Genomic DNA, 14,734 nt, shown 5'->3' with positions numbered 1-14,734 from the left:
CATTATAGGGTTAGATATAGGTTTAAGCTACAGCTGACAACTGAAGCTAATTCGCTGCGGCGACGTATGGCGGCCGCCATCACGCTTCAGCTGGGCCAGTGTGGAACCCAAGTCGGCCACCAGCTCCTTTCGGCTCTCCACGATGAAGCGATATCCAGCGACCCTCCGCATCACGGACCGGACGACGAAACACTTGGGATGTTCTTTAACGAAACGAGCAAAGGAAAGCCTGAGGCTCGCGCCGTGATAATCGATATGGAACCAAAGGCTGTCAATTGCGCCGTCCAATCCACTGCTAGGTTGCAGTGGGCTTATGCCGAGTCGCAGCAGTTTGTCCAAAAGAGCGGATCGGGAAACAACTGGGCTTACGGGTACAAAGTGCACGCGCCTCGATGCGAAAACAAGATTCTGAATCTAATACGAAAAGAGGCAGAAAAATGCGATCACCTGGGCGGCTTTGTGCTGCTGATGAGTCTGGCGGGTGGAACCGGATCGGGTTTTGGTTCCTACGTCGGCGGGATGTTAAGGGACAATTTCCCTCGCGCGCTCGTACTTAACCCGGTGATCTGCCCGTACACGAGCGGCGAGGTGGCGGTGCAAAACTACAACGCGGTGCTGTCGCTGTCGCACATGTGCGTGGCCAACGACGCCAGCGTTCTGCTGCACAACAACCAGCTACACGACATCTGCCAGAAGCTACTGGGCGTCAAGCAGGTATCGTTTGCCGACATGAACCGGGTGGCTGCGCACCAGCTGGCCTGTGCCCTTGTGCCCGTCACACAGAGTTCTGTGGCCCGCACGCGAAACTCGCTTCACAACATAGTGGCTAGCCTGGCGTGCAACTCACAGTACAAGATGCTGGACCTCAAGTGCGTACCTTACGTCGCGCCGGGCAGCGTTGCATTCAGCGCTTTCAACTGGAGCGGCCTGACCAAGCGCATCTATCAAATGATGCTCACCGACTTTCACATGGACGAAGGCCTCAACTGGCACACCAAGCTCTCGCACAGCACTGTTAAGACGAAATACATTTCAAGCATGCTATTTCTGCGCGGCCAAGGCGCCAATGCCGAAACCGACTTTGATTTATTTAAAGACCCTCGGCTTTACCCAGCCTGGATGCCACCGCGGGACCGGTGCTCAATTTGGCGAACGAATAGGACGTTTCAGAAAAACGAAAAATGCATGGCGCTGCTGAGCAACGGCACCTCTTGCGTACGGCCACTCGACAATTTGACCGAAAAAGCCTGGGACATGTTCGGTTCGCGCGCTTACCTTCACCATTACCTCAAATACGGTCTTGAAGAGGACGACTTCGTGAACGCTTTTGCAACTGTGGAAAACGTGATACACTCGTATAAAACCATTGCATAACTTGGTCGAACACCAGAATAGAAGTATGTGCTTGTGGTATGTTGAATACGAACGTTACCCGGCGACAAACGCAGTGCAAACATGGTATATATCTTTACCTGTTTGAGTTTACTAAATAGTGATAAATAGTGCAAATGTTTTGTTTGCGTTTTTAATATGCAAAAAAATGAGTTGAGTTTCGTAAGTTATTGTGTTTGCATACGATTTTAACACACAACGTCTATATACTTTAAAGCACGATGGCCCTGAGCGGAAGTAGAGTGCATTCGCTGTCCAACCTGTCGGTCTACTGCCTAGTTGAAAACTTCCATTCCTTATGTAATCAAAAGCTAGAAGCCTTGCCAAAGACTGTAAAGGCTCAGGTCGTCAAGCTTCTGTGCAAACGCGGTCTACTGAACGGCGACAATCTCTCCATATTTCTTGACTCTTCACTTTTAGGTAGATAGAAAGGTTTATCATAGTTCTCGCAAATGCTTGCTTGATTATATAGTTTACAATGTGCCCTCGTACTTTTAGAAGTTCACCCGCAGGATGTTGTTATTATGTGTTACTTTTGGCAAATTGGTTTCAACATGTCCTGGAATTAGGAGACAACATAGTCGTGGTCTTTAATGAAAATTATCACAAATTTAGTGTGACTGTAATAACGATACACATTCGTGATCTTTTAATCCCAAATAACAAAAAATAGTACTGCCACGGCTAATATTGGTTTTACCTAAGTGGTAATTTAGCAGTTGTACGCCATTGAACAATATTACGTTATAATCCGCACTTGTAAATATTTATCTACAGAACTCGACCTGAGCGAATGCGAGATCGACGACAAAGCGCTTTCGCTAATCGCGACACGCTGTCCGCGACTGCTCAAAATCGACCTCAACAACGTCAAGGGTCAACGGCGCGACTTATCGTCAGATGGCGTCCAAAAGCTCGCCTCGGGCTGCCACTGGCTGCGCACCGTCTATCTGCGCAGGTGCGCGAGGGTGTGCGACCGCAGCGTGACGTCACTGGCGCGAAACTGCCAGGGCCTGACGCAGCTTAACGTCTCCGGCTGTGAGCTAGTAACCGACGAGGGCATGCGTGAGATAGGTGAGAACTGCCGGCAGTTGGCGCACTTTAACTTCTCGGCGACTTCGGTGAGCGACCGAGGGGTGGAGTTGGCCACTTCGGGTCGCTGCAGCGCCGCCCTGAAGGAGATCCACATGAACGGCTGCCAGCGTTTGACCGACGCCGCTGTGGAATCGGCGGTGGGCAACTGCCCCAACCTGCAGATCCTCATATTCCACGGATGCCCGGCCATGACCGAAAAAACGCAGATCTTGCTCGAGCGCTTCTCCGGCACGCGTGCCGCGAAACAAGTCACGTGGACCATTTACTAGTTTACTAATGGTATGGTCGTCTTTTGTTGGTTTAGAGTTTACTCACTGTGCTTTTGTAGTTCTGTAGATTTTTACTAGTTGGTGTGTTACGGGATGATTTATCGTTTAGTAAATATCTAACCACTCTTGAAGAAACAAGTTTGTGATACGTGCTATCCATGCCGTTATTTTTAAGCTTCCACAATAAACGCAGAATACTATCTGAAAAAATAAAGTACTATCTAAACAAGAACAGTTTTTAGGGAAACAAACAAACGGATATAATAGTTTTATTGCGTAAGACAATTTTTGCATAGGTGTTTGGCATAATAAAGTGATTAACAAGGATAATGTAGGTTAATATATGCTGACTTGACCCGTATCTTCACCCGTCACATTGTTACTTTTGTACCAGTAGCACGTGAATATCCATAACGTTGGTGGAAGTTAGCCCAGTCACAACGATGCCATTGCTTTCGAAAAACGAATACGAATCGTTTCTAGATAAAGATCGTCTTGCAAGGTCTATGTCGAATTGCTCAAGTCCTTCTGAACTAATGACCGCTCCCGCGGCGGGAGTAGGGCCGTCTTGTCCATCTGTGCCGGCCGACAGAAATATAATATTGCCAATGTTGGTCGATCGTTGAGAAAAATGACTGTTTTCGTAGAGGTCTATTGCTGCAGATAACACCATTTCCTGATTTCTGCCCCCTTTGCCAGGGCATTTATTGAGCGTTACTGTGCTCTCGCCGCCTCCGATAATGCAAAATCCCGTGAAGTTTTCGTCGAGATTGCTTCTTTCCGATATTGCACCAATAACGCTGTGTAGCTCCGCCTTCGATAAACCCTTAACGTTTTGGCTTAAGGAGGTTAGCCTTTCTGCTGATGTTTCAATTCTTTCGTCGTTCGCCAAATATTCTCTGGCATATCTGCCCAATTCGGCAAAGAATTTGCCTAAATCTTTTGCCTCGCCATGCAATGTTCTACTGAGCAGCATACTTTTATACCGCAGCCGCTTTGCCTCAACCAAGGCTGCGTTAACCGCCTGCACGTTACTGCCAATGATATGGTTTGCCACTCGGTTGGAACTCATTGTTTTTTGGATCGGCCTGTTCGTCGAGTCGGCAAGTATTTTTCTAACAGACTCCGGCATCTTTTCTAAAATATCGTGACGTTGACAGATTTTCAACGCGCTTTGCGAAGCTTGCTGTATGCAAATCGTTGGCCCGCTTGCTATTAAATCTATCGGATCTCCAATGATGTCGGAAATGATCAAGCCCCACGTCTGACAAATAATTGTCAATTAATACAACAAACTATTTAAAAAAAACTATATTACCACCTTCGCGGGATCAATTGCCGAAAGTAGTTTTCCTCCTTTCACGTTTGACAGTTGCTGTCGGACGATGTTTAATTCTTGTATGGAAGCACCTTTGGCAGCCAACATGGTAATGACATTGCATTTCTCTTGTAAACTGATCGGGGGTACCGGCATGGGTAACAAGGAGGAACCACCTTTAATGGTAATGGTTATTATACAAAAATATGATCCTGGTCTATAAACAAATTAAAGTAATAGCCCCTATCTTACGTATAAACGAAATTCGCACCCAACTGCGGTTAAGCTATTTCAACTCCGAAACTCGTACTTGCCTCCTGATATCAAAGCGATGACCAGATCGTTATCTGTTGCATTTGTGCAAACTTTCAGAACCGCGTGTGCCGCAATCGCGGCTCCCTCGTCAGGCAGGTTGTTTTCGGCGCCTTCAAATATCCTAACCTTCCCGTTCGCCACAGGTAATAGGCGACTGATTAAAACAAAATCTGTTACCGATGGCACACAATAAGTTAAACAGAGTGGTGTTTTAAATTAAACCTTTTTTCTGCTATTTTGAGATCCTCTTGCAAACCTACAGGTATGCTCAGAACGCCGCCAGCGATATGATCGCCTATCAAATCCTGAAGAGCTCTGCACATCCCGCATACTGCCTTACCAAAGCCGATAACGTAAACGTTGTTTTGTAGCTTGTGAGTTTCATTACCTGCGTATCAATATTTGTATCAACATTTGAGATTAAAAAAAAATTCAAGAATGCTGCGGCAAAGCATTGTAAATGTTTCTACTCTATTTGCTCAATTAAGTTTCTGGCATACATAAAAAAGGCCACGGATCTCCGTAGCTGAGCTTTAATTCATACCAAGTGAGAGCAAATTTCCTTGACGTTTTAATGCATTTTTCAACAGCTTATCTGGAGACACAGCTTCAACTGATTTCAAGAAAATAGAACTGGCGTGTTCAAACATCATTGTATTCAATTTTTGCTTTAATGAAATCCGTCTAATTGTAGCTTTAAGTTTGCTAATCGGTATACGTAACATAATATGCCCTAGAGTTCTGGAAAGCAACAACACTATTTAAGTAATGTCAACAGCTACACATTCACCAGCAAGCAAAACATCACTTTTAACATAAATAAGCTTTCTAAAAACGCTTGCAAAAGAGTAGAACATATAAGTACAAGCGCAAGCAGGTAATAACAATATATTAAATTGAAAATAATTACCTAATTAGGGCAAAAAATTATGTTTACACAAATTGCTAAATAGGCTGCTCTATACAGTGGGCATAGGTGTTAGCTTAGCAGTTGCCTTTTGGGGAGACTTTACCGGGCTGCCAAGTTCACCCTTGTTTACATTTAAATTGTCTAACGCTGCAGTCATCTCTTTTAGTTGGTTTTCATTATCTTCTTCGAGAAGATCTTTAAGTTCCTTCTCATATGTGTATTCATCTTCTGTGTCATCTGTAATTTTCGCTGCAATAATAGATGAAATTTCTTCATTTTCTGCTATTAGATCAGCAACATCATCCAATGTGTTTTCAACTTGCTCCAAAGTTAGACCAGACTCCTTCTTGAAGGTATTATGTGCATGGACACCCGCTTTAAAGGAGTCGAGGGTCATTTTGTCCATTTTGCTTTGATGTATGTTCTCTAAAAGATGGTCAATTTTGTTTAGACACTGCTCTTTTTTCACCAATGTTTTTGAAAGGATTTGCTTTTGAAGAATGGCATGTTTTGCCAACACATGTTGGCCATTTTTTAGGCTCTGTTTGGCGTCATTTACTAGCACATTTTGTTTGCTGTAAATGCTTTTTACTTCTTCTTGTATCTGAATTTTGGTGCAAGACAAATGAACAATACCTTTATCCACCTCATTGACGGGCAACACTGGTTTCACCGTTTTGCAGAACTTTATGTATCTATCACTGCTTGAGAATGGTTGTTTGCCGGGATGATCAGGAACAGTTTCAATTGTGAAGATTTTAATCTTCCTTTCCTGTTCCAGCTTTGACAAAATCACTTCCAGACATTTAAAGCTAGATATTGTCTCTTTGGTCAAGGATATGAATGTTTCAAATTGAATAACATACATGTTGTTGCCCAAACTGCACATTGCATTGGTGTCATAAAGAAGACCTAAAACCTCATCACATTTTAGCGATAAAGATGTAACACAGATGTAAGAGATTTCAAGATGTGGTTTACTTTTTATTGGACTCAACACTTTATCTGTTACCCACAATGAAGGTTTCCTTAAAAGGTGATTAAAACCCCACCCTACCCAAGTACTATTCATGTTAAGATCTTTTGTATACTCAGAAGATGATACCAAAGTTTTTTGTTCTATCAGGTTTTGCCAAACAGTTTCTAGACCAAGAGGTTGGCGCCCATCTCTTTGTACAGCCTCCAAAACACTATTAAATGTTACACATACTCCAGTAAAGGATGTTATAACAGCGGTTAGCAAGTTGGTCCAAAAATCCATCTTTGTATTCCAGTGAGTAGGGTTGCTTAAACTTGTGGCAGGAAAGGCAGAAAAAAGAAAGTCCATTCTTTCATCATCCTTCCAGCAGTCAACAATGTCTTGAGGTAACTTCAAGAATTTTCCCTCAGTTGCCATTTTGGCATGTCAGTTTGATTTTTTTTCAAACCTGAAATTAAAAAATATGCAACTAAATTTTGATAAAAAGTGATGCGTTATTTTTGATATTGTATTAAAAATGCTCACCTTGTGTATCCACAAAATCCAAGCTTTGAAGCTCCTGATGAGTGTTCTGTTAATAATGTCAATGTATGAAATGCATTATTTAACACAAGTATTTAATCCATTAAATAACGTATTTGTAATAAATAGTTGGAATATTTTAATCAAAAAAGATGTACCTGGACTAAACAGACTGGATTGACTAAGCAGTTCCTCAATCGACTTCCCAAAGTATTTCCATGCAACACAAATAAGAAAAACGAGGCAAATGCAAAACACTAATTCAACAACTAAAACTTGCAGCTGCCAATCACCGGAGTTCCAGGCTGAAATAATCTAGAAACACACTTCAATGTTGTTTACCTATACACAGTGGTATACATGGAATGTTTTAAGAAAACTGTCATAATAAATATATTTATAAATACAATAAAACTAAACAACTAGTTTGAATTTACCTGGTTAAGAATATATTTATAAATATCAATAGATTTTGTCACTAAGATTCTCCAATCATATTCAGTTGAGTTTTGTTGCATTGTAATGGTATCTAAATGTAGTACTTGTTCATTACCAACAAAGCAAACTAAACAGCGCAGCCGACTTAAATCGGTGACAAATGATGTCATAAGAGAAAGACTCAACCATGACGGATTTAAAGTTTTATATACGGGTATTTCCCATCATTTCTTCCTAAACTGAATTTTATTACGCGAATGTTCTAACTAACGAATAAATAACATAATAACAAGTTAAACAACGTAGCTTAACATCTGGATACTGCAGCGATGTCTGGTGATCAGGGTTTTAACAACATTGCCGATGCGAAAAATATATTTGAAGAAGGCCTGAATGAGATTTTGGGGGACCCTTTGCTTAGCGATCTTCCACATGAAGTAACAATCGATGAGGTAAAGTATGGTTACTTACTGTACATATATACAATTCTATGTGTTCAAAAAATATTTTTAACTAGTGCATGAAAAAAAAAATTAAAGGTGTCTATACCAAGTATCTAATAATATTTTACAGCCCAAACACAAACTACTAACAGCATAAGAAAATGTATATAGCCTATTTATTTTTTTGGTCCCGGTCTAGAAACTTACCACATTTTCTTCCGGGGGTTTATATTGGTAACAATATTTTGGGTTAGGGTGAGAGTTTTTTGGGTTCGCTTGGGTCAACTATTATTGTTTTTCCCCATATTTATTCGTTGGTTCATTGATGCCATTAATCTTTTTTAATGAATTCATGCTGTTTTATATAACATTACCTTTCATTCAGATTTGCAAGCATTTTCAATGAGCAAATAATGTTAAAGTCAATTCCAAGTCAAGTCCTTGTCAAAAATCCAAATCAACAATAAAAATTAATTTAGAACAAACCTATTAAATTTAGTAATGTTGTCCTATTTAGCCTGATTCCATTTCATAGTTTGTGGCTTCCAAAGATTTGAGCCAAAATTTGCAACCATAATCGTACAATATGTACCCCAAAAAGGGCTAATTTTTAAAACTGTGCTTTCCCCATTTCATGCTAGATGTCATCACTCAGTGGGGTTTTAGGCAAACATTCTATAATTTATGATGTATCTAACAGCATTACATACAAAAAAATATCAACACATTTACAAACATGTATTTAATCCTATATTTACCTTGAAATTGGGCAAAATATAAAAGGATTGGTTGATGAATAATGTCATGCCATGCCTACAAAGACTTTTGTTTTACAACTATTGTTATAAGATAAATATCATAGATGTGTTCTTTAATTAATTTTTTACTTTACTGCTTATTTATGTGTAATACTCGCATTTCCTACATGTTGCTTAAGGTGAAAGCTCTAACTGCCTTGGAATATGGACAAGCAATAACGGTTCAAGTTAGAAGGCAAGACGGCGATGTCTATCCAATCATTGTAAGGCAGAACGCAACTGTATTTGATCTTATGAGGGCAATAAAGCGACATGTGGAACTTAAACAACAGCGCGGTGGTAGTACCAGATCAATAAGTTGGAAATATATTTGGAAAACCTACTGGTTGCTGTTTGATGGCAAAAAACTAAAAGAAAGAAACAGCAAACTAAGAGACTATGGAATCCAAAATCGTGATGAAGTAATGTTTGTTAAAAGATTGAAGGATAGCTAACTGTAAAGTTTGTCGACAAGGTTCTCAATTAATCAACCTGATGGATATCAAAATAAATCCAATTTTAACTGAAGATTAAAAACAGTAACATACACATGTTGGCTCATCTGCTGTGTATGTGTTCCAGTAAATGATTGCAAGGCCAAACTTTGATACTGCAATCATTAAATAGTCTAGTAAATTATTAACTTGGTTCAAAATTCCATTTCATACATCAAGATAGCCACAAAGCAACTGAAGCCTAAAAAATGGCCATCAGCAAATCAATTGTAGAAGAATGGTTGCAAAAAATACAAAAGGAGCTGGACAGAGCTATGCACTTTTGGACTGAGTATTCACATGACAATGTGCATGGGTAATATTTTTTGTTGAATTATGCTTTGGTATTGTATAGCAATGTCTTGTTTTAATGACTAGTGGATTTTTTAACTGCATCGGAAATAATGGAAAAATCTATGATGAAACCAAGTACATGTGGCTTCAGGCCAGACAGGTGTGGATGTACTTTCGTCTGTACTATGAAAAGAATCGATTCAGATCCAAAAAGTTACTTGAACCTGCCATTCGAGGTCACTGCTTTATTGGTAAATCCCTTTAAGAAAAATATTGTGATTTAACACTATGTGAATATTTAGGGGCTGATTTTTTGTTGAGATGCTTGATTATCAAATATAACTGCAAAAGATGTCCATTCTCTGTCACAAGACAGGGACTTGCTACAAAAGTGCAAAGAAATTTATTTTCTGAGTGTTTTTTTGTTATGGCTATGTCTGAGGCTTGGCGAGCAACACAGGATCAAAAATATAAGGTACAACATGATGCTTTGTATTTACAGATTCTTAGTTTTGTGACTTGGAATCAAAATTAACGAATCAAATTAATTATATCGGCATTAAAATAGAAAAAAGTAATGACATTTTATTTTTTTGTTGTTAGGTTGCTGCAATCAACATGATAGACCAGATTTCACACTGGTGCCTAGTTGACGATTCGGATCTGGGTAAAGACAAGTTGAAAGGTTTGATGCCAACCTCTTCCCTGGCTGTACCAATGATGGCGTTATGTTTGAATCAACAGATGCAGTCATGTGGTCTCAATTTCGACCGACAAAATGCTTTTGCTGAATGGGGTGTTAAAGAAATTCTGCTACATGTTCAGGTGGACCTTGTGTTAAAAGTTATAATTTCTAAAATTTTTATTTTATGTGCAAGACCATTCAGTAAAGCCTGCTTTGTAAATGGTTTAAGCGAAAACAAGGATGCAAAGGCCAGAATCCCATTTGCTATTAGTATTTAAATAAGTACCCAAGTGAAGAATAAAGTCTATCTACTATTTTATGTGCAGAGAAAGAATACTGTGGTACTTGAAAATGTTACCCCAAATGGCAGTGAACTTTTGGGCTCTAAAGGAAGATTGTTGAATCCAGGTATTAAATAAGTTCTTCTGAATAATTCAAACTACAAAAGTATAAAATAACATGCATGTATTTTTTGCTTTGTGTAGGACATGCCATAGAATGTGGTTGGTTTCTGTTGCAACATTCTGTCGAGAAAAATGACAAAATGCTTGCAGAAAAAGCTTGTACGGTTTTTATTGAAAAGTCATTTAAGTAAGGATACATTTTTTAAAAATGAGTTTTCAAACAAGCTTAGTGATATCTAAAATGGCAACATTTAGTTATTATATATTTCAATGTTATAAAATCTGTTTTTTAATGCTGTCAAAAGTTTTATATGTCAGTAAAATTTTCTAAAATTTCAGGCTGCAAACTACACTTTTTTAGAAATTTGTTTATACACATGTCTGACTAATTTTGAGAATGGTATTGATTTCAATTAGTTACTTAAAGTAATGAATTGGATGATTGGTTCAAAGTGGTCTTTGCATGCCATGTGTTATTAGTAGAACATTCATTGAAGTTTTTTTTTTAGTTAAATATATTCACCATGTCATAAATATTACACTGGTTAACAAATCTCTACTTTATTTTCTAAACGAGAATGTGAATATTTCATCCTAGATGTATTTTTCGCGCTGATTTCAAATATACCTTTAGTTTTTCCCTAGCACATCATATTTTTAAAATATCGTCAAATGTAAATTTTCCGAAAAAAACACATTGAAAACAACGCACAGCTGTTATACATGGCCTAAAAAAACGTCTGACATATAACTTTTTTATCCACATAACTTAAGTCATCACCATAGATCAGTGCTCCGCAACCTTTTTCCACTTGCGGCACAACAACAGAGCTAAAAATATTTGGCGACTGAACTAAAATATTTCGTACCCAGAAAAAAGAACCGATTTATGAATAAGCGCGCAGAGTGCGCCGAAAATTTGACCTTCTTCGCCGAAAATTTTGACGTTCTATTATCTGCAATTTTTTTCTAAAATATCCTAATACGGCCAAAGGGACACCAGCCATAGAACTGAAATTAGAACAACATCAACGTCGGATTGAAACAATTTTCAAAATAAGACCAAAATAGAACTATAATCGTAATAAAGTCTAAATCGCAATAAGTTCTAAACCCGTCGGCATAATGCCTAAATGGCTAGAATAAGGCCAATATATCTCTTTACCTAACATCAAACCCCACCCCTAAATTCATCACTAACTTACCTAGTAATTTCAACCCTAACTTAATTTCTTACCCCACCTATTACCCACCAAACAGGAGCAAATAACTTGATGCCAAGCATCCGAAGAAAGACTGATTGCTCCCTAAACGTCCAATACCATCTTGAGCCTTATTCCCATGAATTTAGGACTTTAAAGATTTTAGATTTTAATCTGTCGTGGATATTGCTGCGATTTTGGCTTTATTATGACATTCGCCTAAATACTATTGTAAATTATCTTGCTTTAGATACTGTTACTTTGTAGGCATTATTGTGTTGTCCTGGCCAAAGTCCTGTAAATTGCACCGCCATTGCGAGTCAAAAAACATCAAGGACTTTTTATAGATTATTTGAAAATGACAATTGTATATTGTAGTCCTACATTTGTGCCTATTTTATTTTTCAGGACAGCAAACAAGGTTAATGTAACAATCACAAAATGCCAATAATACATTTACAGTGATATTTCATTATGGTTTCACGCGTTGATAATCTCCCTTTCCACTTTGTGTAGAGTCGAAAAAATATATTTATTCTCTTGATAGTTGTGTTAGTTAAAAAAATGTTTTGAAGTTCAATTTTCGGCGATTGAACGTAACATAGGTTTTTAAAAAGTTTTAACTATGAACAAAAGTTCACAAAGTTACATGTGGATTATTGCATAGGGTCTAAATGCCTGCGTTGATGTACCATTTTTGTGTTAATTCTGCTGAAAAAAGTACCCTTAAAATACAATTAAAACCTATGGGAACGTCGCGGCACACCGGTTGCGGAGCACTGCCACAGACTAAAACTTTTAGGATGAAATTTTGAACTCTTCCCCCCTCCTAAAATCCCTGGTGACGGGGTTTCATTACCTAAAATGTTGTTTTTGTTCGTCATTAACTGAACCAAAGTCTTCTGGACAAAAGTCCAACACTGTGTGCAGAAAATGCACTTTAAGTGACATACATGACCCATCTGTATTCTAAGCTAAGCAGACCATCAAAACCAAACGAAAAAGAATGCAATTTGCATTTTCTAAAAAGTTAGCACAGAGTCACTAAATGCCTGCCAAGCGTGTAATTCCACCTTTTTACAATGTGCAACTTTTGTAATTTTACTAATATTTTGTTTCATCAAGATTCCTTTCGTTGTTCTTAGCTTAGTAGTGAAAACTTTTTGCAGAGAAATACTGAATACAGCACTCCACTTTTCTATTCCTCGGGAAGAAAATTTTATAAGAGGCTTAGGCTATAACTTTTGTGATATCAGCCACTTACTGTTCTCTTTTTGGCTTTTAGTCTCTTAGTAATGCAGTTGGTAGCACGGCTGTTGTAGAAAAAAGGATCATCTACTGTAGGTTGTCTAAGTTTTATTTTCGTCTCAACCAAATTGTTTTTTTTAATCCTAATACAAGCAGTTCTGACTTTTCTTTTAAAAAAACACCCATCTACAGTAAAGCTGTTTAAATCTGTCTGGAAAACAGAAGTGGTTTTGAACTTATGTTTTGGTCTTGTTAACTCCATTCAACGTTCAACTTTATCAGGAAGAAATCAAGACTTTCATGAGGAGGAAGTAAAACATGCAGTGAGGCATTATGTGGTGTAGGTCTCCTTTCTAAATCTAACAGCTAGCACAATTGTCCAACTTAATGATATCTGAAGTGATTTATTGCTTGTCCTTTTCTTACTCAAATTTGAAAAGGATATGTAACAACATTAGGTTTATTCATTTTGATTTTTACTGCTGTAGTGCTACGAGAACTTGTTTAAGCAACATGTATACTCAGCTCGGATGCTGTTTTTACATCTTGAAATTATCTACCTAATTACCAAAAAACGGTGATAAAAGATCTTTCCTACATCGCTTTACAGATATAAGTACAAAAACAGATATAATGTTGTGTGAGTCACATTATAGTGGGACTATGTCACAGTGCGCAATTTGCCTATATTGATAATACAGCAATACATTAAAAAAAATAAAATGCCAATATAAAGCCTGATGTGCTAGAAAAAAAATGAGGGCATTTTCAAAATCAGCGCTAAAAACACATTAAGAATCAATCTACACATCTCCGTTTAAAATTTGCTGTGAACAGAAAAGGGTGGGATTCTGAGTTTGGTGGGTTGTTCTCTTTTCTTGATGTTGATGGTTTCTGTCCGGAGCCATTGGAGTGGAATATGAAACTCTGGTGGCCACACAATGAAGCCATGATTGCATTCCTAATGGCTTACCAATATAAAAAAGAACCCTATCTTTTTGAGAAGTTTGTTTCTGTAGCTGAATATGCATTTTCAAAGGTATGTAATTTCTATGTACTGAACATATTGTATACTAATTTTCTAAAATCTATGAAATTCTGCTAAGTAACAATTTCTATCGACCCGTACCTGAAAACAAAAACTACAAATAAAAGCACTGTAGTTACAATTTTCATTCCGTGTCAAGTCCACACTCAAAACTTAAAAAAAAATAGTGATTGCACGGCCAGATCTGGACATACTGGTGCCTAGTTGATGATTTGCAACAGGACATTGTTTGTCAAATATGACGATTATTTAATTACGGATAGAAAAATACTAACTAACATGTTTTTTTTTAGTTTTCCAACAAAGAAAAGGGAGAATGGGTTGGCTACCTTAATGCTGCGGGTGAGGTATCTTCAAATTTTGTGGGAGGACCGTGGAAGGGTTGTTTTCATGTACCAAGAGCATTATATCTTTGTGAAGATATGTTAATGTCAATTGTAAAATCGTTTACATAAATGTTTGGTTTTTGGATATTGTGACTCTTTAAAGGTGAATGTTTATGGTAATTGAGTATTTTCATACCTAATTGCTTGTTTTTTTGATTTTGTGATTCTACAGTTTTTACCCAGCATTAATAAAATAAGTGTATTTTTATCATATATTACTTTCCCTGCCATTCTTTAAGTGCTAGATGTCAATATAAGGTATGTACAACAAAGAATGTTTATTCAGTCCAGCAAAATTAAAAAACATTACTAAGAGCCACTGGACTAAATAATAAGCTATCAACAGTTTTAAATCGCTCAAACCTAAAGATCTACTTCCATGTTCTACTTGGTTTTCCTTAATGATAAAGAGGGGTTGGAACTTTGTTGCTTTATATTGCTAGCCTTGCACCACTGTTTCAGCGTTTTTCATAAATAAGCTAGACATTTTCGTTG

General features: G+C 38.0%; 6 protein-coding genes across 7 annotated transcripts; 4 read left to right on the top strand and 2 right to left on the bottom strand.

The window, feature by feature from the left end:
* The first annotated feature begins 20 nt into the window (after positions 1-20).
* Positions 21-1,749, top strand: LOC146163987 (tubulin delta chain-like). Its single transcript, XM_083383184.1, has 2 exons — positions 21-1,397; positions 1,610-1,749. Exon 1 carries the CDS (start codon positions 67-69, stop codon positions 1,372-1,374), a length of 1,308 nt encoding a protein of 435 aa, XP_083239310.1. The 5' UTR covers positions 21-66; the 3' UTR covers positions 1,375-1,397; positions 1,610-1,749.
* LOC146163986 (protein AMN1 homolog) lies at positions 1,300-2,956 on the top strand. Its single transcript, XM_083383185.1, has 3 exons — positions 1,300-1,397; positions 1,610-1,812; positions 2,170-2,956. The coding sequence occupies exons 2-3, from the start codon at positions 1,614-1,616 to the stop codon at positions 2,754-2,756; spliced, it is 786 nt and encodes a 261-aa protein (XP_083239311.1). The 5' UTR covers positions 1,300-1,397; positions 1,610-1,613; the 3' UTR covers positions 2,757-2,956.
* Positions 2,957-3,135: 179 nt separating this feature from the next.
* LOC146163985 (glycerate kinase-like) lies at positions 3,136-5,114 on the bottom strand. Its single transcript, XM_083381731.1, has 5 exons — positions 4,934-5,114; positions 4,612-4,777; positions 4,389-4,543; positions 4,078-4,250; positions 3,136-4,020 (listed from the first exon to the last, which is right to left on the bottom strand). The coding sequence occupies exons 1-5, from the start codon at positions 5,112-5,114 to the stop codon at positions 3,136-3,138; spliced, it is 1,560 nt and encodes a 519-aa protein (XP_083237857.1).
* Positions 5,055-7,382, bottom strand: LOC146163984 (charged multivesicular body protein 7-like). Of its 2 annotated transcripts, XM_083381733.1 has the most exons (4): positions 7,238-7,382; positions 6,959-7,115; positions 6,804-6,849; positions 6,555-6,726 (listed from the first exon to the last, which is right to left on the bottom strand). In XM_083381733.1, exons 1-4 carry the CDS (start codon positions 7,316-7,318, stop codon positions 6,705-6,707), a joined length of 306 nt encoding a protein of 101 aa, XP_083237859.1. In that variant the 5' UTR covers positions 7,319-7,382; the 3' UTR covers positions 6,555-6,704. The 2 variants fall into 2 exon arrangements, with proteins under 2 accessions (XP_083237858.1, XP_083237859.1); XM_083381732.1 differs by lacking the exon at positions 7,238-7,382 and having other exon boundaries at positions 5,055-6,726; positions 6,959-7,049.
* Positions 7,383-7,514: 132 nt separating this feature from the next.
* LOC146163983 (U11/U12 small nuclear ribonucleoprotein 25 kDa protein-like) lies at positions 7,515-8,933 on the top strand. The gene is made up of 2 exons (XM_083381630.1): positions 7,515-7,690; positions 8,619-8,933. The coding sequence occupies exons 1-2, from the start codon at positions 7,568-7,570 to the stop codon at positions 8,931-8,933; spliced, it is 438 nt and encodes a 145-aa protein (XP_083237756.1). The 5' UTR covers positions 7,515-7,567.
* A 215-nt stretch (positions 8,934-9,148) lies between these two features.
* Positions 9,149-14,451, top strand: LOC146163982 (N-acylglucosamine 2-epimerase-like). Its single transcript, XM_083381629.1, has 8 exons — positions 9,149-9,288; positions 9,351-9,502; positions 9,569-9,741; positions 9,870-10,091; positions 10,278-10,359; positions 10,437-10,542; positions 13,643-13,844; positions 14,147-14,451. Exons 1-8 carry the CDS (start codon positions 9,182-9,184, stop codon positions 14,306-14,308), a joined length of 1,206 nt encoding a protein of 401 aa, XP_083237755.1. The 5' UTR covers positions 9,149-9,181; the 3' UTR covers positions 14,309-14,451.
* The last annotated feature ends 283 nt before the right edge of the window (positions 14,452-14,734 follow it).

The sequence above is a fragment of the Ascidiella aspersa genome, chromosome 2 (assembly GCF_963924565.1).
Source record: "Ascidiella aspersa chromosome 2, kaAscAspe10.2, whole genome shotgun sequence".
In the NCBI taxonomy this organism is placed as follows: domain Eukaryota; kingdom Metazoa; phylum Chordata; class Ascidiacea; order Phlebobranchia; family Ascidiidae; genus Ascidiella; species Ascidiella aspersa.
The sequence above is the reverse complement of the archived record's forward strand: the minus strand, read 5'-3'. Positions and strand labels throughout refer to the sequence as shown.

Bases quoted from the DNA above. Each gene is read 5' to 3' on its own strand.
- LOC146163987 (XM_083383184.1), top strand. From the start codon at position 67: ATGGCGGCCGCCATCACGCTTCAGCTGGGCCAGTGTGGAACCCAAGTC.
- LOC146163982 (XM_083381629.1), top strand. From the start codon at position 9,182: ATGGCCATCAGCAAATCAATTGTAGAAGAATGGTTGCAAAAAATACAA. The intron at 10,092-10,277 runs GTGGACCTTGTG...TTTTATGTGCAG, and splicing joins AAATTCTGCTACATGTTCAG to AGAAAGAATACTGTGGTACT. The intron at 13,845-14,146 runs GTATGTAATTTC...GTTTTTTTTTAG, and splicing joins CTGAATATGCATTTTCAAAG to TTTTCCAACAAAGAAAAGGG.
- LOC146163983 (XM_083381630.1), top strand. From the start codon at position 7,568: ATGTCTGGTGATCAGGGTTTTAACAACATTGCCGATGCGAAAAATATA. The intron at 7,691-8,618 runs GTAAAGTATGGT...ATGTTGCTTAAG, and splicing joins ATGAAGTAACAATCGATGAG to GTGAAAGCTCTAACTGCCTT.
- LOC146163984 (XM_083381732.1), bottom strand. From the start codon at position 6,695: ATGGCAACTGAGGGAAAATTCTTGAAGTTACCTCAAGACATTGTTGAC.
- LOC146163986 (XM_083383185.1), top strand. From the start codon at position 1,614: ATGGCCCTGAGCGGAAGTAGAGTGCATTCGCTGTCCAACCTGTCGGTC. The intron at 1,813-2,169 runs GTAGATAGAAAG...ATTTATCTACAG, and splicing joins TCTTGACTCTTCACTTTTAG to AACTCGACCTGAGCGAATGC.
- LOC146163985 (XM_083381731.1), bottom strand. From the start codon at position 5,114: ATGTTACGTATACCGATTAGCAAACTTAAAGCTACAATTAGACGGATT. The intron at 4,544-4,611 runs GTTTAATTTAAA...TGTTTTAATCAG, and splicing joins CTCAAAATAGCAGAAAAAAG to TCGCCTATTACCTGTGGCGA. The intron at 4,021-4,077 runs GTGGTAATATAG...ATTATTTGTCAG, and splicing joins CGGCAATTGATCCCGCGAAG to ACGTGGGGCTTGATCATTTC.